Below are 26,935 nucleotides of genomic sequence, written 5' to 3'. Positions count from 1 at the left end.
GTTTTCAGTTTAGAGGCTACAAGTGCTCTGCCCTTATCTCTCCCTCCTTAAAATAAGAGAGGGGGATATGTGACAAAGTAATTGATGTACCATATGTAAGTCTCAGGTTTCTGACCTATGTGTGTGAACTCCAGGAAAAATTGTTGCTATTGAAAAGACAGCTTTCCAAATGCTTTGGGCTCAAGCAGGAGCTGGATCGGAATATTTCCTAGAATGAATGGATATAAAGGGAGAAGCCTCCATTCAATAAGCCCATTTCTGGTCTTCTGACCTGCCAGTCAGACAGCAGGCTGATTAATAATTGCACCTGCAAGTAGGGCCGGATTAAGGGAATGGAGGCCCCTGGGCTAAGGGGGCCTCCATTCCCCCATGAGGGCCCCCCCCACCCGTGATCCGAGCCGTCCCCGAGGCACTTACCTCCTTCTGGCATTGCAGTCCTTCCCCGGTGCACTGTACGCTCTTTACTGAGATCTCGTGAGAGTGAGACTCACGAGATTTCCTCAGTACGGAGACTACAGCGCACCGGGGAAGGACTGCAGTGAATGTGCTCAGCAGCATTGAATGCGCCAGGGGCGCCCCCGCCCCCGACCGATCAATACTGCTGCTGAGCACTTTCAAGGGCCTCCTGGATGCCCGAGGCCCCTGGGCTGTAGCCCAGTTAGCCCTATGGTTAATCCGGCCCTGCCTGCAAGGTGTACCTTAAAAGGTTGTCAGTTGGCTCATTCAGTCTCTCTGATTGGCTAGGGAAAGAGAATGGAATCCTCCATAGAGACAGAAAACTAAACTGGACATCTTCTGTATTTCTGAGATCTTTGAAAAAGTTTGTCTTCCTAGTGGACAAAACGTGTCAGATATACTTCAATTTACAGTAGGGTATGTTTGGATAAGCAGAGCATCATTGTTTACCTATTACTGGACACATTGGACTTTAACCCTAAAAGAAGCTTTACCAGTCTATTTCTACCCTTACGAACAAACAGCACTCCTAATCGAGATTTATTTTCAGGCTGTGTGAACTTCAAAGGGGAGGGAACTTCTCCCACACCAGCCAGAGCACTAATTACATATCATTAGGATGGTGAAGATAAAGGTCCCGTAGTGTCCACAAGACATTCCAGTGCTTACTTGGGACTCTCAATTGTGGATGTGCGATTAGCACCGAAGTTAGGTGTCAGCTGTTTTTGGGTGAGACTATGAAAATTTCAGTTCTTGTACCTGTTAAGGCCCATGACCACCAAGGTGAGCTTTTAGAACAGTTAGAGTAGAGTAGAGATCTTCACCTTTAGCAGCCGCCTTTCCTGTAGAGCTTTATGTGCTCACAAGTACTCAGATGCCGCCAGGTCTTAGGCTCAGAGTAGTAAAAGTTCATCAAAGATTGCCGTAGCGCGTTTAAACGGGGGGCGCTAGCCCAGGCTGGAGTGGATGGTCAGTGGCAGGCTGCGGTCAGGGGTCCGAAGCAAACAGGTAAATCAATATCCAAGCAAGGGTCAGGGTCACAGGCACAACAGCAAAGTCCAGAATACAAGCCAAAATGTCAAGGCAACAGGCAATCAGGCAAGGTCTGAAGTTCAGGCCAGGGTCACCACAGGAGATCAGGCAGACAGGAATCACCAGCAGGTCAACACAGCACAAGACTGGAAACGCTATAACTGGCAGGGAGGCTAAGCCCTCCTTGCCTTAAATGCAGAAGATAGCCAATCAGGGCCCTGCCCTATAACTATATATTTATTAGGCACTGGCTAATAAATTAATACAATATTAATTAGCCCGCAGGCTGTTCCTTAATCTGCGCGCACGCTCGGCTCTCAGCGTTGCCGGGACGTGGCGCTGTATTAGAAAGTGTCCCGACCGTTATCATGGAGACGGTCGGGACGACGTAAGCGGAAGTGACGTCCCGGCTGTTGCCATTACAGCCGGAACACCGATGGAGGAGACAAGCCGCGGATCTCCGCGGCTCATAACAGTACCGCTGCTTGATTAAGCATGATTTCAAACTTTCAATATTTTTATATGCCTTGGTTTTAGAATTTTGTACAAAGTGTACTGGACACACACTTTGTTTTTTTTATGTTATTTTTTGATGTAGAATACACAAGTGAGAATACTGAAATTTGCATTCTTTTACGCTGCATGTTAGTTCTGCTGTTTTGCATCCATATTTTTCTTTTGGAGGTCATATATAGACTTGTATTTTAGCATATGTGCAATATAATATTGTATTAGAATTTTAGTTGATATATTGTATCGCAATAAATATTTTTAATTAGAACGATATCCGCCATCTGTCACTATTTTTTATATGGTCTGTTCTATTGGCGCACTGCGTCTTATTGTTATCTTCTGTATCTCCTTTCACACATCGTCAATTTGCTTCGTGCAAAAGATAACTTTACAAGAAATTGCTGTTCTAGCTATGATTATTATGTTATGGCATTATTGGGGTCATTGATCCAAAAAATTTATTTAATTGACATTTATGGAGTTAGGTCAAATTGGTTGTTGTCTTGCTGGCATTCTATTTTGCCTCCCCCTGTAAATAAAGCTACATATTTGAATGAGTTTTGCCACCAGTTGTGCCATTCTCGTTAGTATCTTTTGCAAAAGATACCACTCAGGAAGCCACAATTGGTGGCAAAATGTGTTTGGATTTACCTGCACACCAATAGGATTACCCAGGTAACTGTTTGATCCACTTACTTGTTTCCATGTATTGTGCTATTTATATCTTAATTCATTACTAATTATATATTAATTTATTTTTCTTTGTTGCAGTCTATTTATTTTGATATCCTTCTCTTTTATTCATACTTGTATTCTTCCCAGGGTCAGTCTGAGCTGGGGGCAGGGGGACATCTGCCCCCTGGGCCGATCCCATAGTGGACTAACTTGGGCTGGGTCACCTCCATTTGTTTCCCTTTCAAATGATCCTGATAGGTTAAGTCTTGCCCCACAGGCTAAAATTTGGCAATTATTCATTCAATTATATTTATTCTTATTTCATTCTTATTACTTTCAGTAGTTCACCGTTTACATTGCTTTGACCAATTGTAACATTCTCTCATCAGCTCTCACATATGTGTCTCTTGTGCACCCTCTCCTCAAGAATGGGATCCACCCAGAACTTGGGTGAACAATAAGGTACAGAATGTGCTGTGTGGGGAATCTTTATTTTTCATAAAGTGCTTTTTCCCAGTCTTTTTAGACTGTGAGCACAAATCCTAGTAATCCTTTAGTTATTGTATGAGAAAAAAAGCATGAGGGTGACAATGGTGGAATGACAGGCAACAGGCTAGTGCTACCAATTACTATGTCGCTGTATTTCTGTAGAAGTGGGAACAAAAAATATAGCAAAAGTCTAAACCTATCAATAGTGTACATTAATTGTACACTTGCAAACTCCCAGTGATAAGATATGTGAAACATGGCCCTGAAGCCGTTTTGTAGGTGCATGTCTTGAGTCAGGACCACAGTTTAGCATGACTCCCTCTAATTAAGGAAATGTAAGGTTTTTCGGAAAAAAAAAAGGAATAACATGAATTAAATTCTTATACTTGTGTCCCTTACAGATCAAGGTACCATTCAATTCTATAGCACAAATTACTGAGTGAAAGTTAAGCCAATCATTTCTATCAGGTATTTACGCACTTATTGCCTTTCTCTATAGACTTTACTGTCATTATTAAAATTATATGTCAAACATTACTCAAATATATAACCCATGAGTATAAGTTTTAAGTTTCAGCCTTTCAATTAGTTTCTTAATAGAAAGATTTCTAGCTTTAAAAAAACCCATAAGCTGAAAAATTAGAATCCTTCATGCCCATTAAATCACATATAAGGGTTTTCTACTCACAGCTATGGGTTAATATGTATTCCCCAAACAGGAAAAAAAGGAAATCAGCACTGTCCATCCACAGCATTAATGTAAATATTATATATATATATATATATATATATATATATATATATATATATATATATATATATTAAATTAATACACTGTATTTCTGATCTAAAAGACTTATAATACCAGCTCTCATTGAGAAATTTCAGGGAAAGAGCGGACCACATATAAGGAGATGGAATTTATACACAAATTATTTTTATGGGTCTAATGTATACATTGAGTATTAAATATGCCACTACATGATTATGTTAAAGTCAAACACGTTTAACTTGAAAGTAAAACTGATGAAACACACACATTGTGTGAGGTTCGTGCCGTACGGCCATAGCTGTTTTAGTAACACAAATAATCATAAATAAGTGAAATAACAAACATAATATGAATATAACAGTACAAAGAATAGCAAAACTGGGGGTCCATGAAAGTGTCAAGTTCTTATACACAGATCAAAACATCTGTGTAAGAAACATGGCAATCAGGCGTCTGTCTCTACATTCACGATTATCATCTCAGAGGGGCAATGAACACTAACAGTAGGAACCAAGCCTTAAAGGTACCGATTTAATAGAAAATACCACTATTCATCCTGGACAAATCCAGAAACCACTGGGATAAATGGCCATAAGTAAATCTGACAGAGAAATATGTGAAATTGTAGATGGATGATTGATATTTATTCCTCGCCTTTTTCCTTCTAGTAGTTGATAAACTCTTACTGAAACTAAGCTCTGTTGACTTTTCTAGCAGAACGCAATAACTGTAGCATTCATAGAACAATTAATTTTACAGCACTCTTGCACATTTTCTCTTGCAGTCTGTGTCCCTAGTGCTTCATCCTTCTGGCTGTATTATAAAGGCTGCCACACATCTGCTGATCTAGGAATAAGTGCCAAACAACCAGAACTCTATCCAGTTTGGTCACTCATGTGTGTAATTATAATGGACTATTTGCAGCTGCTTCACTTCCAACTTACACTTTGGCCTGATAGTGTGGTTTGAAGATGAAATCCTCTATTTTCAACCATTTGGTATTGATCCAATCCAATAAGTGCGATTGCATTCTGTCTGTCAGGTCTATTTATGACCCCAACATGGTAGCCCTCAACATGTACAGCTGCAAAACGTATACATAATGAAGTACCACTGCAATTTACCTTCTCCATGAAATTCTTTCCCTCTTCACCCATAGCCTAACGATGCCAGTGAAAGGGATAAAGTGCTATGCGCATGCCGTCAGAGATCCAGCAAACCCGGAGAGGCTTCAGCTGGATTCCATTGAAAATGACCAGTGATGCCATTCTTGAGTTGCCAAACACTGCTGTCCCCATAGAGGTATATGGGACAAAGCATTGGTAGTCATATTTTCAACGGTGAAAATACAGACAAAAATAATACTGACACCAAAATGCCTACATTGTAAATATCGACATGGAGTAAATCCCGACAGTCTGAATACTTACATGGACAAAATACTGACATAAAACCGGAATAACGGTATGCCCTGACATTTAGGTTAATCTATGATTGTTTCAACATTAACCCTTTGATAAATAATAAAAAGTGGTGAAATAGTCTTTTGTTGGCATTTGCAGTGGCATTTTGGCTTGGCACTTGTTAAAACCCCTATAAGACATACTGATATGCCTAGTTTCCAGAACAGTCTAGCTTGTCTAGGTATACAGTGTTTTGTATTGCTATAATGATCATTACATTTCCAAACACTATAGCATTTTTCTGTTGCTTTGCTTGGGACCACTGGCCCAGGCACACTATAGCTGCTTTCTTCCTGGAGTGAAGATGTTCCATTCTGACTGTTTGGCATTGTTAAATATAATATACTGGACACTGAAGGGTACAATAGCACTGCGTATAACATGAGGCTCTCTGTCATCTTTGATGCACTGGTCATTTACTGGGCACGATAAATTACTCATTGCTGAATACTGATAGTATGTTGTCTATGGAACGTAGATTTGTTAAGTAAACACAGATAAAAGACAAGCTTGTATGCAACTGGTGTCTGATTGAATTCTGGGGGCTCAGTGGGTGCAGAATGCTAGTCATCGCAGAGTCGCTATATAAAGTAAGCAGATCATGAGTAGTTACAATTCTGGTTATGTTGGAACTACAAGGGTTATTATTGACACTCTGAGCCATAAGGAGAGCAAAGCAAAAAAAAGGAGTAAGTTTGTTCCTGGACAAACCATGTTACAATGCAAGGGGTTCAAATTAGTTCATTATTTTGTACATAAGGAAAATATTGTCTGCTTTTTTCGGCTGGGGTACATAATTCCGGCACTGGAAATGTTGGCACTTAACCTGCCGACATAAACATGTTGGCAGGCTAAATGCCGACAGTTCCCTTGTGCTGACCGGTTCACAATGTCGATAGTGTGATTGGCAACACTGACAATGTCTCTAATCACAATGCTGACATTAAAAGAGTAATGGAGGCGGGTCCAGGGTATAATCGGCAATAATGTCAGCATTGTAAATGTTGCCAATCACACTATCCATATTGTGAACTTGTCAGCACAATGGAACTGTCAGAATTTAGCCTGCAGATGTGTTCATATTATCAGGTTAGGTGCCAACATTTCCAGTGCTGGAGTTATGACCGCCACCGACTTTTTTATGTATTTCCATGTATCTTTACTTTTACAATGAAATTTAAAGTTGATTTAGGACATGCCCTACCGCAATTATAAATCTGACCTCACATTTTAAATTTACCCCCTCCCCCCTCCAATTTAACATGGTTTTGCCAAGGTGCAAATTCACTCTTTTTTATTCTTTACCCTTCTTAATGACTCGGCCATCTATGTTAAGGTCTAAAAACATTTTTATTTAACCACATGTGATGTATTAACAACTCATGTACCAAGGAGTCTACTCCCTTTCTAGGACACCAAGTGGTAGATTTATCCAACCTTCTACAATGGAAAAGTGGAGGCGTTGACCATATAAACCATTCAAATGTTAGCTATCATTTTCTAGAATGTACTAGATATATGCTAGCTATTTCTTTGGTTTTTAGAAGGTTTAATAAATATTCCCCAAGAAACTAAACTTTTTTTGTGCCCCTTCTTTTTAAGTTTCATCATTAGAAAGCCTAATAGCGGCCTTTCTGTTCTGAAGGACATGAGGAAAGTGCTCCTTTTTACCCCACTACTATAATAGACCCGGGCGCTATGCTCAATGTAGTTGTAGCGCATATTCACATGCTAAGTACATGCTGTATGTAGTATGAATGGCGGCCAGCATACTATGACTGAGTGCATTTGTGAACATTGTAGGATTCAAGCTCCCTCCCTCCATCAGAACTTCCCCTAGTCTGTCCAGTTTCAAACGGGCTTTAAAAACCCACCTTTTTCTTAAAGCCTTCCAGTCTCCCACTTAACTTCCTACCTTTTCTTCTGCCTCTTCCCCTTCATTCCCCTTCCCTTATCCTTATCCTCCATTCCTCCTTCTCTCCCTCTCTCCCCTGTGTCTCTCTGTCTGTCTACCCCTCCCCTTAGATTGTACGCTCCTTTGAGCAGGGTCATCTCTCCTCCTGTCTTCACCACTTTTAACTCTGCTCTCCAGCTACCTAGCCCTCCTCCTCTCCCCTCTCGCTCCCTCCTCTCCCCTCTGGGGGTCTCCCTGTCATCCATACCCTCCCTCTTGGGTTCCGTCGTATGCGGACCTTCCCCTCTCCCCTCCCCCTCCCCTAGCTGTGCATTGAGCTCACTGAGTTACTGTGCTTACTGTTTACTGTACTGTGCTGTCTCACCTCGTATTGTAATTTCGTTTGTCCCTGTACGGCGCTACAGACACCTAGTGGCGCCCTATAAATAATAATTAATAATAATAATAATAATAATTAATAATTCTACGTCTTTGTGCATAGTTGTAAGCAAAATGAACATGTGGTCTGTGATATGTAAATTACCTTAATCTGGATTGGAGGATTTTTATTCCCCAGCTGCAATTATGTTTTTCATATGGGAACTTTGTGTCTTTCTTTCACTGCACTTTGCCTTTTCTCTTTTCCTAATCTCTCTGGTTTTAGCTCCGGAACAGGTTTCTATGGTAATTTTTTTTTGCTGTTCAAGTAATTGAAAGAAGTAATTGTACTTTTACAAGAAATTCCTCATCTAGAAAACTCATGCGTAATTATTCAGTGCTAAGGACACATCTGTGACTTAATAGATGATCCTGCCTTGTGTACTCTCTTTCCTAAAAAAACTAAATAGATATTATATACTATACTATATAAAAACTGACTGATATTTGAAATTAATAGGCTAGCTGGATAGTAGATAAATATAATGAAAGTGTACTTGGTTAGTAATACAACTAGAACCAGTATATTTTTTCCTAAAACAAAATAAACAAAATTGCACCTCAATTTGCACAAATGCGCGTAGATTTCTCCCGGGGCACATAAGAATGCTGAGTAAAATGTCTGCATTTGAGGAAGAATAGAACACGTAGAAAGAAGGAGTTGAACGCAGTGAAGATTTCCCACTGAAGCGTGGCATCGCTGGGCCTCGTATTGTGAAGTAGTACAAGAATGTTATTTAATTTTGCATTGCTGGAGTATTATAATGAGATAAAGAGGTGGAGAGGGTCCATTATGTGGGACATACCTTGCTATGAATGGCCATTAACCCTCCAGAGAAGGTTTCACATTTTGCACAAGCATAAAATTGGTGAAGATCAGGTTCCGCACTCTACTTTTCATGAGAATATAACTGACTGTGGCAAAGTGATCAAAGCTAGAACACCCCACTGCTCCTCTTTGTTGCCAATAAACCACAATTTACCAGCATGGGAAAATGCTTGTGAGTAGCTGGTGGTGAAGGAGAGTTCCTGGAACTTCCATCATTAATCTTTTTATTTTGGTTTGGACCACTAGGGTGGTCTCAATGTAATGGAAACATTGAGACCACCCCAGTGGTCTCAATGTAGTGGAAACACCAGAGCCGCAATGAGGGCGGTGCGGGCAGTGTGACCATTCATGGCGCAAGGCCTAGTGGGGGCGCAACACCCGTCCACCCTTTACATATCACCAGTGAAATGGCAATGTAGTCCTGCAGTGCTGCCACCGCAGGACTACTTTGCCCATTGAAGACAGCCAGCACCAGAGTGCCGGCTTCCTGCTCTTGCAGCGTCCTGACGTACAAATAAGGATGTCAGAACGCTGTCAAAACACGTGCGACTAGGAGCGGCACAGAAGGAAGAAGATGACAGAAGAAGAGACGCTCAGGTGAGTAAAATACTGTAATGCTGGACAGGAGCGAGGGCTGGAGAGGAAGGTGTGTGGAGTGAGTGGGGGGGGGTCTGGAAAGATGGAGTGAGGGGTTTGGTGGGGGGGTCTGGAGAGAAGGAGTGAGGAGGGTGTTTGGGGAGAAGGAGTAAGGGGTCTGGTGAAGAGGGTGTCTGGAGAGAATGAGAGAGCAGTCTGGTGAGGAGGGTGTCTGGAGTGAATGGGGAGGTCTAGAGAGAAGGATTGATGGGTCTGGTGAGGAGGGTGTCTGGAGAGAAGGAGCGAGGGGTCTGTTGAGGAGGGTCTCTGGAGTGAATGGGGGGGTCTAGAGAGAAGGATTGAGAGGTCTGGTGAGGAGGGTGTCTGGAGAGAAGGAGTGAGGGGTCTGGTGAGGAGGGTCTCTGGAGTGAATGGGGGGTATAGAGAGAAGGATTGAGGGGTCTGATGAAAAGGGTGTCTGGAGTAAATGGTGGGGTCTGGTGAGGAGGGTGTCTGGTGAGGGAGGTGTCTGCAGTGAATGGGGGGGGGTCTGGAGTGAATGGGGGGGGTCTGGAGAGAAGAGAATATATTATTATATAATAATTATTACTATTCAATATGGGGAAATTTGATTGATTTGATTGGATGGAAGGAGGTCTGTTTTTAAACAGAAAAGGCTACTGATTCAAAGTCTTTCTGGTTGTGGGGAGAGAGACCTAGGGGCTAAATGTATCATACTTCGGTTTTGTCAAGTTGCCGGAAATCGGTGAGTTGATAGCTAAAATTTAAAGCGGCGCTGCCTTGTAAAGGGAAACTTGCCTTTACATGGCAGCGCCGCTTTAAATTTTAGCTGTCAACTCGCCGATTTCCGGCGACTTGACAAAACCAGAGTATGATACATTTACCCCCTAGAGTCTTCACTCACTGCTCAACTTTCCAGGAGGTGAGTAATAACAATCTCTTTTCCAAACAGGCCCCCAATATTCCAGGATCCGTTTAAGCAGCAACAAAGCATAAGACACCAGCAGGCAGAAGACACCGAGGATGCTTAACTGCTGAGAAGCAGCATCTATTCTCATAAAGGTACATGGGGACACACACACCAAATTCTGTTTCGCCCAGGGCACTAAAATGTCTAGTTACGGCTCTGGGAAACACACTACAATTAACCAAAATAAAAAGATTACTGATAGTAGTCCCAGAGACTCGCTTACATTCTCATCACAATTTGAACCAGCACTCTAAATGCCCAGGTTTTTTTTTAAGAGATCCAATGCTTTTGAGTGCAGGACTGGTAGTCCCTTTGATAAAGAGCCCATGCTACTGTTTTTTTGCACCAATGCCATAGAGGAACCAGCCCTGGAGGCACCAGTCTGGGACTGATTTTGACTATAGCACGAGGGACACCACACGTGTGGTCTTCTTGTTATAATGAAAACAAGCCCAAAAGGCCTAGTGTTTGGGGAGGTTGAGGGTGACGGGTCATGCTGCCAATTTTCTTAATTTCAATTATTTATATATTTATTTTTACACAGTGCTCTTCACACAGGTACTGTTCTTATTATAGGTGAAAAGCGTGTCTGCAAAAGTGCTTCTTTACCACATGAGTTCCAATAAAAGTATTGGCAGAGAAGCTCATTTTTCGGTGCACTCCAAGTAATGTATTAAAAGCCTCACACCCACAGAAGTGAGAAATGTAGTAAAGCCAGTTCCAAAGACTCCTCACTCTATGATTTATTTAAATCATGAACACGGGTAAGCCAATCAACAATATAGGAAAAAATAAGAAAACTTTAATCAATTGAAAGGTGTGGTACTAGTGGTGGTATGGAAATTTAGAGTGCTGGTTCAAATGTGATGAGAATGTAAGTGAATGGAATTTGATGGTTTTACATTCAAAGCAGTAGGAGGTGTGGCGGTATGGCATAACTCCATATACCAGCCCACATCCATCACTGGTACACCTCCTAAATGTACTTCTGCTTGTCTGCACATTAAGACACACTTTCAGTCTCTAGAGGCTGCTCTCGAGTGTGGAGTGGTGGCATGTACCTGAATGTGTGCTGGGCAGACAATTAAGCAAGTGCAATGCCAAGGTTTATTCTGTGTAATGGTGGAGCTTGCTACTTCTAACTGTCCAACACAACTCAGGTCAAACACAATTTAAAAAGGAATCAACATTTTACCAACATAAATACAACCAGAGACGTTGAACTTCAAGTACAACTGGCAGATCGCTGTTTTGATCTTGTTCAATCTTACCAATGGAATATATGGACAATGGACACCACCACCAGGGCCCTAACTAGGGCTGTCTGACAGGAGCAACCGCCCAGGGCGCACCGCTGCAGGGGGCGCAATTTAGGAATATTTTAAGTTAATTTGGTTAAAATTGAGTGCTAGGGGGGCGGCAATTGTCTTTCTCGCCCCAGGCGCTAGAATTCTTAGTTACGGCTCTGACTACCACTGCCCAAAACACCACAATATTAAGTTTCTTTCATGGTATTCCACAATGACTGGGTGGACGTAGGGAGATATCACCATGAAGTCATCATTAAGGAGCTGATCATCAAGGATGCAGCAGTTCCTGGCTCCCTTGCTAACTTTATAATCTGCTCTTGAAGCAGAAAGACATTTTGTTTCTTAATCTAATATATCAGGTGTACATATAGACTGTTTGGGGGTATTCAATTGTTCCTCCGGGTGCCGCCGGAACGAGCGCGTTAAAACTATTACCGTTTATACGGTAATTACTCGCTGAATTTCATCTCGCAGCATTCAGCGAGTAAACTACCGTATTAACGGTTTTTACGCGCAAGTTTACCGTATAAACGGTAATAGTTTTAACGCGCTCGTTCCGGCGGCGCCCGGAGGAACAATTGAATACCCTCCTTTGAATGCTACATATTTAATAAAACAAGCTTAGTTACTGCTTGTAACTAGTAAAACTTATGCATTACTGATAGGCATTACAAATTACCTGTCTCCTGGAGGATATGGTGTTATTAGAGCACCTACTAGACATCTTGGAGTTGTACGTCTTGTTCTGATGAGTTGAATCATTTCTCCAAGTCTTAGAGTTTTCCTTTGGATCGGATGGTATAGGGTTTAAAAATAAAATTCTTGCAATGAGTCCATAGAGGACAGTTGCTAATGTCATTGGTACGGCATAAAATATACCAAAGTCAATTAAGTAGATAGGAGAGTAATAACTCCGGTCGACTTTATAGCCACAGTTCACAACAGTGGCATCTCTGTATACTGTGGTGTTGAGATCAAGTAAGAAGAACCACATCATACAGTACAGCGAAGTGAAGACCCAAACAAATATAATGATCTTCTTTGCTCTAGAAATTGTGCATAGAAACTGAGCTTTGATAGGATGGCAGATTGCGAGGTATCTTTCAATTGTAAATGCAGTGATAGAACAAGATGAGGCATTAATACCCAAATATTGGAGGAAAGTAATGCACAGACATCCCATATATCCATAGACCCATGAGCCATAGACACTCTCGGTGATGTTTGGAAGCCCCGCTGCCACCAACACCATAAGGTCGGCTATAGCAAGACTCACGAGATAACAGTTTGTTGGGGTTCTCATATGTTTAGTCCTCAGAACCACTAGAACCACCATAATGTTTCCAACAATACCAAGTCCACAGATTAAAACGACTAGGAAAACAGTGACGATCTGATACTCTAGTCTGTGCCATTCTCTGTCCTGGAGTATTGTGCCATTCAGTTCGGTGAATGTCTGGTTTTCCATATTCACAAAGATAGAGCTGCTTTTGGACACAGGATCATACTTCCATAACTTATTTTAGGAATCTGCTTTATCAAAAGTTGTCCTGCAGGAAACACAGTCACCATTCATTATCACAAATTCTACATAAGCTCAAAGAAGAAATATTATTAGAGATGGTACTAGCTGATATACTAAATAGGTCAGTTTTAATGTGGTTCTATAGTTCTATTAGTTCTATATGATGCTAAAAAAAAGCAATTGATAACAGTTTTTAGTAAACACTGAATAAATAATGACCAAAATAGCACTGCTATGTCGGCAGTACATTTTATGATTGCGTTAATTCCATAATCCTTTTCACTAAATATAGATGGGTCATCAATTATCCATTCATATGATGCAGTAGAAGTTAGTTGGGAAATGGGAATCTTAATGTTTATTGAGTTAAAATGTAGATAGTCCTCCTTTTGAGGATGAGCTCTTAACATTCTACTTTTAAACATAATTATTGAAGATACCATACCTTAGAATGTCCTTCTCCACAGTCTTTCTCACTAAAAGTTTGATCACTACAAACCTATAAAGTAAAGGAAGAAATGGAGAGGATTCAATAACAGGTTAACTATTTAGATTGTGGCTGAAATAGTTCTTTAATGCAGGTGATACCGTAAGAACCTTCTTTAGTCTAGAAGACATTTATATCATGTTCTCAGCTAGAACCAACATTTTTATACATTTTAAGATTTATCTGTAGAAAAATATGTATTGCAACAAATTAGAAGTGATCAACTTATAGTGCAAACTATGGCTAGTAACCCCTTACATGATGTGGAATTTCCAATTGAAGAGCCACATTTGCTGCCAATTTACAAGATCCTCTTGTATTTTATACAAAGATTTTCTCCATTATTGTTTTTTGTTTTTTTTTAAAAAAACCTGCCATTATTTTTCCCCTCTTACAGAAGCAACAACTGTCTTTGGAAATCTTTCATGCCGACAGTTCATTTTCCAGAGTACTAACTCCCAATGAGCAGAATATTACTGACAAATACCTTCCCTAAAACATATCACTGCATTTAGTGCTTAAAATCATGAAATAGTTGGTTTTTATGGTCTGAACAAATTTTATGTCACATGCGTGTATTGAATTTCAATTTCTATGAAATTTTATAGTCATCAATCTAGCAAACTGTATAGTGAGCATATTGAAAACATAAAGAGAAATTATAATGGGATGCTGTAGTTTAGGATCCAAAATGAAGAAAGAGCAGACGAGGTGACATTAGTCATGGGGGTGTAAAAAGGAAGAATGTGATCCTGTGGAATCTAGACTTAATCATTGTATACAAGCATGGGGAAAATTAATTACCCAACTGCTATCAAACTACCCTGTACTATGAGCCCAATTTCTTACCACACAGAGAAGGAAAATACAGAAAACAAATTAACAGCTATTACTACACAGGGAGTTCTACAAATAAAACTATTACATTAATGTGGACTAGTAATGGGAAACAGAAGTTTTGAAATGACCCCCCCCCAAAAAAAGTTATTTTGCAATAAAGTGTTTCATTATTTGTCTTCTAATATGTCCATGTGATGTGACTTTCTCAGTTATTATTCTTCATTTTAGTAATATGTTTTAATGACTACTGACTGTGACATTGGTAGAGTTTTAATTTTCTATTATGGAATTCAAGTGGTCTCTGAAAAGAATTGAGAAGGTTCAGGACAAGACTTGTCTAAGAATGTTGGATAAACTTAAAAGAGTGAGAAGGATTATTGTGTCTTCAAAAACGATGAAAGACACAGCTCTGAGACACCAAAGGCGAGATGTCAGATGCTTTATGAAATATAATAAATGTAATAATCGCTTATACTAAGCAGAATTACTGAAGGAGCAAATCTCTTGCTTATGTTCTGATTCTTTGCCCATTTGGAAGCATGTAGTAAAAAGATTACAACTGACCTTGCTCGAAATCTCATTCCTGGCTCATCTTCTCACATAAAAACAGACACTTCAAAATCTACAAGCTCTTTTCTTTAAGCCTTCATCCCTTAGTAACATTTCCCCTCTTAACAAAAATAGTAATAAAAAATGTTATGCCTTACCTATCAATGTCCAGCTTCAGGAATCCACAATGGTGAGTTAACTATTGAGACTTACTCCAGTTTAGTACAAAGTAGCTAATTCACATCAAGACAGCAGCAGTCAGGCATCATATCATGCCAGTAAGATGCGTTGTCCTTTAAATAATTTACGCACAAAGTTTTCTTCTCTAGGCAAAATGAATTCAGAATGTTCAACACAGTTGCTTTGAGTAGCAGTTAAGAAAGAAGACTAACCAAATATCTTGCTGATAGATTTGTGATGTGTCCCAATTGATGCACAGTTCCTCTCAAGCAGAAGAGATTAGAAATTACCCGTCAGCTCTGAGTTAAACAGCAGCAGTAGCAGCAGCTATATGATGCTAGGTGGCTTTCTGGCAGATCTTAAAAAGCACTGTAATTTATTTGATCACCACAGAGGCCAAAGGAAACAAACCCCATTGGCATACGTCTGACAGTGATGAGAAATAGCCCCCTCCTCACCCAACCCCTTCCTTTCACCCTCAGTTCCACCAGTGAAATTAAAGTATCATATCAGTAGCAGGAGAGAGCAACAAAATACCTAATAAGAACTCTCTGATTTACAATATGTTTTAAAAATTCTGATCTTTGCATTTGTGATATCTGAAAGTGAGATGTGTTAGAATGCATTACCTGTTATAGCTATACTCTAATAGATATAATAAATGGATACAGGCATATATCACACTCATTTATTTTTCTGTTTAAGTTGTACATACACAACTGCCTAGACTGATTTGATTAGATGTGAGCAGAACAGCCATCACTTGAATTACACACAAATTCACCATTTGTTAGATATGAATTATCCGCATTTTCCCCACAGATTTGGAAAAAAAATTAACTGTGCCTTCCAGATTAGTGATTTTTCCTAGATAAGAGGTGGGAAATTGGATCTTCAGCTGTTTATGACCAAAAATTCCCAGTATGCCGGCTAGCCACTGTCTGCCAGGGAATGCTGGGATTTGTAGTCTAACAACAGCTGGAAAGCCTCAGATTCATTCATTCATTCAGTCATTCATTTATTCTAGCTTAACATGGAAGCACAGGATAATGAAAAGACTATTCGGTAATAAATATGATTGTAGTTTATTTCTTCTTATGATATGCAGAGCTATATGTATTTGTTCTCATCCCCCGATTGTCATCATTATTTCCACATCCTCATCACCATTTATTTATATAGCGCCACTAATTCCGCAGCGCTGTACAGAGAACTCACTCACTTCAGTCCCTGCCCCATTGGAGCTTACAATCTAAATTCCCTAACATACACACAGAGACTGGGGTCAATTTGTTAGCAGCCAATTAACCTACCAGTATGTTTTTTTTGTAGTGTGGGAGAAAACTGGAGCACCCAGAGGAAACCCATGCAAAAACGGGGAGAACATACAAACTCCACACAGATATGACCCCAGTGCTGTAAGGCAAATGTGCTAACCACTAGGCAACCTCATGTTATAACCATTCCCATAGTCCCTTGTCATTGTTATTACTATCATATCTGCATGCCATTATTATTATTATAATATACCTAGCAGGATACCAGTGTATTAAAGCCTAGACTCGCAGATTAGCCCTGCAGATTAGGGTTCTAAGGATCACACAGGCAAGGAGAAGTGGAAGATACAGCAATATATTTATACAGAGTACAATACCAACTGTAAAACAATAGCTGTGAGTAAAACAAAACTACTAAATAGCAACCAGGACAATAACCAACACCCAGAGACCCCCCACAGCATCCCAGTGTCTATGTACAAGCATTTGCTATACGCTCTATGCAAAACCTTTAGCCAGACCAAGCTGTTACACTCCCAGGTCATCAAGTTGTAGTTAGCAAAGTGGTCCTGATCCAGTTCCTATAGCAACTTCAATGGTGGTACACCAGCACACTGAGAGTGCTATAGCTCTGGCCAAGCTGTTATTCGTATTTACCACCATGCAACTGTAAAAACTGGAGAAGTTTTAATTTTAGCACCCAGCTAAGCTGTTGCTGAAAATAGTGATGCACCTTCTACCTTTGTGTGTCCCAGATCTCTCCGATTCCATTTCCCGACCAAGCTGTAACAAAATGTCTGACCAAGCTTTTGATTCTGTATATTTGCATTAAAATTATTCCTGGCCAAGCTGTCATTCCAGGGTGTTAGTGTTCTGAATCCCAGTCTCCCTACTCAAAAAGGCTCACAAACCAGGCAGGTCCTCGAGCTACTCCCAATGGAGTACAGGATCACTACAGCAGAGCTTTCAGCACGATGTGTGTCTCAGATACAGAGTTGAGAGCAGGAGCAGCGATGAAGCCCTGCTGGGTTGTTGCCCATGTGTCTGTTACATTCCAGGGGAGAACAATGGCACGTTTTGGCCTGGATAATTAACAGAACCTCCTTGTTTTAACCCCTTCCATTTTGTGACGTGGAAGGAGCACCAGCGGATGGCGGCCTCTAGATGGTAGGGAACATTTATCCAGGCAAGCAACCATGGCATCTGGTTCCAACCCCTGTGAGACACGTTGAACATGTCTGGCTCCAGTTAACAATACAGTTGCTATTTCTAAACCCTTCCATGTCCAGTAAGTAAAGATGGGGTACAGCCTCACGAGCATCCTGCTCATATTGGATAGGTAGTGTTGCAATTCGTGTTGATGAAAAATCCACTTACCCCAAACGAATCATTTACAGTCTCTTTGCATAAATACGTTGGGATGAAAAAATGATGGAAGATCACAAAGTTGTCTCTTATACGGGATAGATGGATAACTATAGAGTTCACAAGAATAAAGTACATGCATATAATGTCTTTTAACGACAAGTGACAGATGATGTAGTGTTTGCTACAAGCCCATCTCATCACAATGTTATCGGCACTCCCGTATCCCCTTGTCATAATTACCATATCCCCATGTCATCATCAGTCCTATGTTCTCCTCATAATTATCATTTCAAGGACCCTATATCATCCTCATGTCATTATAAGTAACATCACTCCGATATCATTATCATACTCACATTATTATCAATCCCACCCTCACCTCATTATCTCTACTGTCCCCAATAAGTTATCCTTCTTATCTCCCCACATAATTATCAATCCCCCAACGTTATAATCAATCCCACCAAACACCTCATAATATCATAAGCATCTTTATTATTATTTCCATCTCCCCCAAATCATTATTATTCATAAACAGTTCCTTCCTTCTGCAGAACATTATATAACCCCCCCACCCCCCCACACATACATCATTTTCACTCTTATCCCCAACACCATTATCATTCCTGCCACCAGATGTATATATTCCTAAATCCTCCAAATAACTATGATGCTTATATCCACCACATGTGCCATCTGTCCAACATTAAACGCAATTTTATCTCATCAATATTATCATATCATTATAACTGCCATCGGTCCAAATCATTATCAATCAAACCAGCTACTTCATAATGGTTCCCACTGACCATATAATCATTCTCATCTTCCCCAAATCATCATCTTACCCACCCCAGCTATATTATTATCATACATGTTTCTCCCGATATCATTTCCATCCTCCCACATAATTGCTATTGTTATCTTCTTCAAGTCTTTTTGATGGCTATCTCCTCATTATTATACTCGTGTATAATATGTTGGCTCTATATAAATGATGAATAACATTAATTGTGTCCCTTGTCCTTTGTCACTGTTTACGCTCCTGCTTGTGCTCCCTGGTCAGACAATGACATATGCCTATAACTCTCCCTTATTATCTCACTCCCATCTTCAAGACTTTCCTGAACCTAACATGAAGAGGTACATATATATGCATTATATACTATATATATATATATATATATATATATACAAGTTGACCCGTGCATGATACTCATGCATTCTAGTCAAATCAAGTTACTTAAGGTGTTAAAAAGGTTCTTGTCATGCATTTGGGCCATAGCCCAGGCCTCCTCAGGGGAAGAGCGTTACTTCCCGACATAAGCGCCCTTTTTTAACGTGGTTTTGTCCACATGTCACCACCTCATCATTCTTCTCCATCACCTCATCCTTTATTTTCATCGCCACATCTATCCAGATGTCTATCCAGACACAGGGATCTCTCTCAGTATCACACTCCTCTCACTCTGTCACCCCCGGCAACCACCAACCACTCCCCACTGTCACCCCCGGCAACCACCAACCACTCCCAACTGTCACTTCTCCTTCAAGAAATATATATATATTTTTTTTAAATCTCTATAAACACTTTTAACAATTGACAAATTAAATTAACAAATTAAAAACATCTTAGTATACCAAATTTCAGCCCTTTCTGATTTTTTTTTTACACACACACTAAGAATTTAGTAGGTCAGTGTATAACTCCGCCCAGCAGATGGCGCTGCAGCTTGGTTTTATTTTTTCCACACACACACACACACACACACAGACAGACTAACACACGCCACTAGACATTTATATTATAGATATATATATATATAATGTTGGCAGAAGCATGTTGGGGATTTACAGTTGGGAGAGGTGTAAAAATAAAGTTGTCCAGTATTTGTGTGCTATATCCAAGTATTTTCCATGTATGCAATAAATAAATTAATTAGTTTGCACCCCTTGCAAAATTTGGGCACATTGGCACTTTTTTTCTGATTTTCTCCTAACTCTAAATATGACCCTGTATGTCTATAAATCATATTGCCCAGCACAGAACAGAAATGAATACTGGCAAATGCTCATTACAATACAGTATATAAGTCACAGTATAGATGTGATTCACTAACCAGACAGACACTTCTGGAAGATGTGAGAGGGAATTTAGGTGCCACAGAGGAATTGTTGCGTAGTATTTAAAGGTATATTAAAATGTTAAGCTTGCAAATAAATGTAATTAATAATGTATACATGTATACATTTAGCACATATGATTGCACCTCATGCAATTAATTTATGGTACAATTTGTTAATTGTGATTCATCGGATAATAATAAGTACACACATTCTCAGTAAGTACATGTTTGTAATATCATGCTTCTAGAGGAATGAATATCATGCATTATTAATACATATACGTGACATAGATTCTCTAGTTCTGCATTAAATCATGAACACATTTTGAAATATAAGAAGATATCTGTACTGACTTTAGTGAAATACAATTTACAGTGTACATGAATTCAGGCTTCAATAAATGTGAATGGCACATGTTACAGACATGACCTGACAGCCATAATTAGTTAACAATGATTTACACTGTCACGCATTATGCCTGATGTGCTGTAAACATGAACACAGTACTGGTGGAATTAGTAGATTGAGTGTATACTTCCCTATTTTTACACTTGGAGAATCTGGAAATATTTACACACCTCAAATGAGTAGGGAGATTCTGGCCTGCTGGACACCAACCCCATCCCCTTCCCCTCTCCTAAAGTAACCCATTTGTTGCTGGATGCACCAGGCACTGATTGGGACCAGTCTTCCCTCAATCAGGACAAAGCCGTCCTGATTGTGTAGAGCCCTCAAATCGGAACTGTCCCACATAAATCGGGACAGTTGGGAGGTATGTGAGTGTATATGTAGTACTCCTAGGTTACAGTAGGCTAGTTGAAGCAAATTAAATGCAGTGAAATTAATGGTTGTTTGTAGTAGGACCAGTGTTAGGAATAGGTTTTGGTGTGTGGATGTGTGCGCGTGAAGTCGCGTTATGCCCGCACACTACCATGAGGCTCATTGTATGCAGAGAACTGAGTTCTGAATCACCTTGAAGAAGAAGACTTAAACAGACACCCAGACTGAGAGATAGATCTATTGTGACCACTTCAGGGCTATAAGGAGCAAAGTGAGGTTCCAGATTAGGACTTCCAATAAGCACCATCCAGGATTCATGGAAGCATGGATGATAGAAGAATCATCAAAAAATGTGAGTAACTTTTGCAGCAGTCTTCACACAATTCCTGGACTAGGCCCTCTGCTAATGATGATGTTGTGATGGTTAAAGTGTTATATTACAGTTGATGCAGTGACAGTGGGCTCTGATTGAATGTACTACTAACAACTGCTACCAATCCTGTTATCTCCAACCACAGTGCATCACCCCACCCAAGCATGGCCACCAGGGAAAGGATTCTCGTGAAACTCTCTGCTGCATTTGACCTTCCCTAGGGCTTCCAGAAACAGTGCTTTCATAGTTCTCAACCTACTTATCAAATCACTCTTTCAGTGTGTGTTTCTCTGGGTCCACCTCCTATCTGCTTATTCTATCAGTTGGAGTACCACAACACTTAGTCTTGGATCTCTGCTCTTCTCTATCCATACTGCTAATCTTGAAAAATTAATAGGGCTGCCATCAGGGGGGTATGGGCGGTACAATTGCAAGGGGTCTCTGTCTGTCAGGACTCCTTCATCTGTCCAGGACTTTAGGCTGACTGCCGTGAATAAGCATTCCTCCGCAAAGCAGTGGCTCCCAGTCACCGATAGGATGGAAGTGCGCAGCTTGGTGACATCATCACTGCACAGGGCACTCCTAGTCTATCAGTGTCTGAGACATTATCACGTCAAGAACAAAGTAAGGAGGGAGTATGTATGGTGAAGAGTAAGGGGGACATGTATGATGAAGAAGGAGGGGGCATGCATTGTGAAGAGGGAGGGGAGGTCATATATTCTAAAGACGCAGAGGGTCATGTATTGTGAAGCCAGAGGAGAGCATCTATGGTAATGAAGGAGGTAATAAAGAAGGAGGGGGCATGTGTTGTGAAGAGCAGGCGGTATGTAGTGAAAAATCACAGGAAGAGGGATTTGTGGTGAAGAAGCACAGAGAGGGGAAGGAGTGGTGAAGATGTTTAGTGAAGAAACACAGGTAGGGGGATGTGTGGTGAAGAGGTACAGGAAGGGGATTGTGTGCGTCTCGCAGTTCTACACTGGGGTTTTATAATAGAAAATGCAGATTAGCACAAATTAGAGTGCCAAAGACGCTTTTAAAATATTCTGAGGAAGTTTATAGTACAATTGGTAGTTTGTGGTTATGTGGGACTATCTTGGAGCATGTGGTAGCTATGGGTGGCTTGTGGTAGTATTTTGAAGCAAGTGAAGGATGTAGGGGCATTTTTGGATGAGGGATGAGTATGCGTTATTTTCAGTGTACTTTTTCATTCTCAATATTAGGGGTAATATGGTGCCCCTTTGAAGATTGGATGTATTTATTATATAGTACATGATCTGTGTTGCGTACCGTGTTTACCTATTACTCAGCTTTCTATATTTCATGCACCTCTACATTTTCCAAGCAGGCCCCAACATTCCAGGATCCAGAGAAGAATCCAGTATCAGGTTGTGTGATCTGCAATAACAGGTAGGAGAACAGTTCTCCAACAGCCTTGTCCTAATTTTGTTTCCTAACCTCTCACTTTCTCTCTCTCTCTTTCCTGTCCATCCACCTGTGTGTCTACCTTACATCTTACTCACCTCCTCCTTGTCACCTTCAGTCCTCCCCATCCCCTCCAATCTTATCCTCTCTGCACAGACTTTCAGGACAGTGAAATTCAGCTTGATAGTGAAAACCTTATTTTCTTACGGCTGATGTTTGTTAGACAACAACTATTGTTTTTTGTTTTTTTTGGGGGGGGGGTCACTTCACATTGCCCCCACATGCTGTCCACTCCCACACTCCTGGCACACTTCAACACTGTGGGAGGGTGGCATTTCATAAACTTGCTCCAGGCTTCTTTTCTCCACTTTACACTTCTGCGTCCACCGGACAGGAGTTGAGAAGAAGGGGTGGGGGGTACAGTAGTGTAATGTGAAATTAGCATTTACTACTACCCCTGTCAAGTTATTTATCATGTCTGACTCAACCGATATGTGTAAGTATGCTCTAATCTAGAGAATTATGTTTATGTAATGGCAGTATCACAAAACTGTCATTATTAAACTTTGTGCTTCCTTAAAAGTCTCACTTTGCTGTCCTCTTCTACAAAAACACTGGGTAGCAGTCACATGTTACCCGTAAGCTATTTCCTATCGTCCAAGATTCATTAAGTATCATTATAACTATTGCCATAGAGAGGCTGTATAGCAAAATGAAACATACTGTATGTTCTTTGTAGTGTTTTTGTACAAATAGAGGCTAATGTGTAAAAATGAAGTACATTCGAAATATACACAATCCACATTACATTTATATAAGTGAGAGTCCTATTTGTGCATAACAATATATTTCAGGTATTTTAGAATGAGTTTTCTCTAGAAATGTTTGAGAAAAATCTGTTTCCATAGCTACAGTCTGCAATTTTGAAGGAAAGTTCTACACGTATAAACATGTAAACTAAAAATGTATTAAGGAGCATTGAAATTGGATATTTACCATTGTGGAACCACTTCTTATAATGATTGTACACATACACATAGATAGGGTGGTATCCTGTCATTATTGCCATTATTACTATCTTTCATTGAAAGAGGGAATGTGCAAACAGACCACTATCTGATTGTGCAATTTTTTTTGTGCACATGTTAATATGGATAAACTAGCCTAAAAAACAAACAAACATATTTTCTTTGCATGATTTAACCCTTTGGCTGCAAAAGATTATGACTAATTTGCATCGTAGCAAACCACGTCTTTTTCACGCTGTGCTGGTTTTGTTAAGACTGGAAATGAGATGATGACAATTATTTAATTCTGTTTTGTGGTGGGGTACGATTGGGCCAAATTCCATTGGAAAAACTCAGGGTCAAATATAGAATAAGAGGAGAATTTATTTCGCGGAACAGTCCTGAAAATTGAGTTCATCTATAGTACACATGAGAACATAAACAGAAACTGAATGGTTATAATATATATAACGAATGTAAATAAACTGCCCACAGCATGGGCTTAAATGGAGTGGTAGCTGCTGGAAATCTCTCCAGACACAGTGTTAGGTATGCAGGACCCTCGTAGCTTATTTAATCTGAACACACTCATCCTTATATGCAGTTGGCCATTGATCGCACATACATGGAGATAGCCAACTGCATTTTTAAGTGGGAACTTTTTAAATAATGAAATAGTCATTCTTGATCACCGACGGTAGGCCATTGAGCGCTACGTGGTGATTCTGGCCCACTTTGGCTAAATTGGTTTGTTAGGTATACCTACCCTTTCCTTTAAAAGACTGTCCCACGTCACAAGTTTAGGAAACACACACACATCATCATCATCAATTATATAGCACCACTAATTCCGCAGAGCTGTACAGAGAACTCACTCACATCAGTCCCTGCCTCATTGGAGCTTACAGTCTAAATTCTCTAACATACACACACACACACACACACACACACACACACACAGACTAGGGCCAATTTAATAGTAGCCAATTAACCTACCAGTATGTTTTTGGAGTGTGGGAAGAAACCGGAGCACCCGGAGGAAACCCACACAAACACGGGAAGAACATGCAAACTCCACACAGATAAGGCCATGGTTGGGAATCCAACTCATGACCCCAGTGCTGTGATGCAGAAGTGCTAACCACTGAGCCAACGTGCTGCCCATAATAGTAGGTAAATGATAATCCTACTGCCCATATTGTAGTTTTAGAGTTGTCGCCTAGCAAAATAATTTGACACAATGGGCCTGAGTCATTAAGGAGAGCAAGAAAAAGGAGTAACTTTGCACCTTGGCAAAACCATGTTGCAATGGAGGGGGAGGTAAATTTAAGATTTATATTTGGGGTAGGACAACTTCAAATTTCAGGGTAAAAATAAAGCTCTCAAGCTCTCTCATGAAAGAGCAAACAGTATTTTCCTTCCGTGCAAAATAATAAACTATTTTGCACCCCTTGCATTGTAACATGGTTTTTCCAGGATCAAATTTACTTTTTTTCTTTGCTCTCCTTAATGACTCAGGCCCATTGTGTCTTTAGTATTTTATTTGACTGAAAAACCTAGGATATGAGTTGAGACCCCTTTCATTAGTGATCAGTACTTTCTCTCCATAAAGATCCTGAACCTGGAAAGGTTGGTACTATAAAATTGAAGAGAGGAACAGACAAATATTTATTTTTTTACCTTATTTAAAGCTGCATTGTGTCTATTTGAAAGAAGATATGTTATAAATGTATTCTTATGCTGGCTAAAAGCTGGATTCTCTGAACCCCAGTCTGGAAATAAAAACTCAATAAGGATCGACCTGCAGTGCATTGTGCTCAAAAATCCCATTATTAAGTCATGAAACAGGAATTACAGGTCATGTGCTTAGACGTAAGGAGCAGCACATGAAATTAGTTCTGCAAGAGAGCAGTCATTATGGAATCTGCAAATATTATGGTGGCTGAGAGATAGACTTTCCTTGCACCTATACGCTAGATGCCAGATTTGCTTCAAGATTCACAAAAATTAGATTTCGTTTTACGGAACCCCATATTTAAATCAACTGGAAGGAGTGTGTATTGTATATATTGTCAGGACATTTGCAGGGCTGTTCAGACCCACTAGTGAGCCACCAAAAGGTTTCGTTCATAAGCCCCGATTTTGTCCCAAAAAACCCCAATTCAATTGAGGCAGCATTAGTAATAAGGAATCAACTTAAGCATTTCTCAAATAAAAAAAAAATATGACTTAAAGTCAGAACAGATTTAATTGTAATGTAAGTACAACTGCACAAATTATTTATTATTTATTCATTTATTAATAAGGCGCAACCGATTCCATAGTTGTAAGCTAGGTGTGACCGCGTAAGTGTAAATGTAAAGTAGGCGCAATTGCCTACCTGTAAAGTTGGACACACTATTGGATATAAATGAGGTATTAGTTTTAGTAAACAATTTACCAATTTATGTTTACAATAATAGCACATCTTTTTACTTATTTAGACAGTTATCCCAATGTGACTAACCCAGATTGTTATCTCTCAAATGATTTGATGATCTGCATTGCTAGGTAGTAATATACTGAGTAAAGTGGTTCAAGGTGAGCTGATTTCTTTGTGAGTGTATCCGTATATATTTTTTCTTGGACCTCTGGGCTGGTTTCTCTGGGCAGCACGGTGGCAAAATGGTCAGCACTTCTGCCTCACAGCGCTGGGGTCATGAGTTCAATTCCCGACCATGGCCTTATCTGTGTGGAGTTTTTATGTTCTCCCTGTGTTTGCGTGGGTTTCCTCCGGGTGCTCCGGTTTCCTCCCACACTCCAAAAACATACTAGTAGGTTAATTGGCTGCTATCAAAATTGACCCTAGTCTCTCTGTCTATCTGTCTGTGTGTCTATATTAGGGAATTTAGACTGTAAGCTCCAATGGGGCAGGGACAGATGTGAATGAGTTTCTCTGTACAGCGTTGCGGAATCAGTGGCGCTATATAAATAAATGGTGATGATGATGATGATAATTATTATACAAGGTCCTTGCAACATTTCAAGAGACCATCAGCTGAAAAACCTAATCCGGATCAGGTATATTCACCATTGACAAAATTGAATAAATACCAGGTGAAAAATATGATTGCTGTTGATAATGGCAATGTGTCCTCACTGTTTATATAATAAAATACATTTAAATGTATTGCTCTCAGAATGCTGAATGAAGTTGTTTAGACTTGTAAAATCCCTAATTCTGCGCACTCCAACCTCTGTTGAAATTTGCATTTGGAATATCAATGCCCGTATCAGTCAGGGGCAGAATGGGCTGGGGGGCATGGGAGCAGCTGCCCCCTGGGCCGGTCCCATAGTGGGTTACCTTGGGCTGGATCACTGGGCCACCTGCATTTTTTTAACTTTAAAATGTACCTAATAGGCTGCTGAGTTGAGGTTTGCTCCCCGGGCTAAAATTTGCCAGCCCACCCCTGGTATCAGTGAGGTAAATCCCATCCCTTCTAAAATAACTATGACAAAATGTGTCTACTGTACAATGAATCTACACTCTTCTTAGAGTAAGTACATCTGCTTTCAGTATGAA

At 40.2% G+C, this 26,935-nt stretch overlaps 1 protein-coding gene across 1 annotated transcript in view; it reads right to left on the bottom strand.

Annotated features, from left to right (window-relative positions):
• Positions 1-15,322, bottom strand: part of TRHR (thyrotropin releasing hormone receptor) — a 47,405-nt gene extending 32,083 nt beyond the window's left edge. Inside the window, exons 1-3 of the mRNA XM_075211408.1 lie at positions 14,998-15,322; positions 13,409-13,462; positions 12,118-12,988 (exon numbers count right to left, since the gene is read on the bottom strand). Coding sequence (XP_075067509.1) covers positions 12,118-12,906 — 789 coding nt within the window. The 5' untranslated portion in view covers positions 12,907-12,988; positions 13,409-13,462; positions 14,998-15,322. The remainder of the gene's footprint in view (positions 1-12,117; positions 12,989-13,408; positions 13,463-14,997) is intronic.
• Positions 15,323-26,935: the final 11,613 nt, after the last annotated feature.

The sequence above is a fragment of the Mixophyes fleayi genome, chromosome 5 (genome assembly GCF_038048845.1).
Source record: "Mixophyes fleayi isolate aMixFle1 chromosome 5, aMixFle1.hap1, whole genome shotgun sequence".
Lineage (NCBI taxonomy): Eukaryota > Metazoa > Chordata > Amphibia > Anura > Limnodynastidae > Mixophyes > Mixophyes fleayi.
Note: the sequence above shows the minus strand (reverse complement) of the source record. Positions and strands in the feature narration are given on the sequence as shown.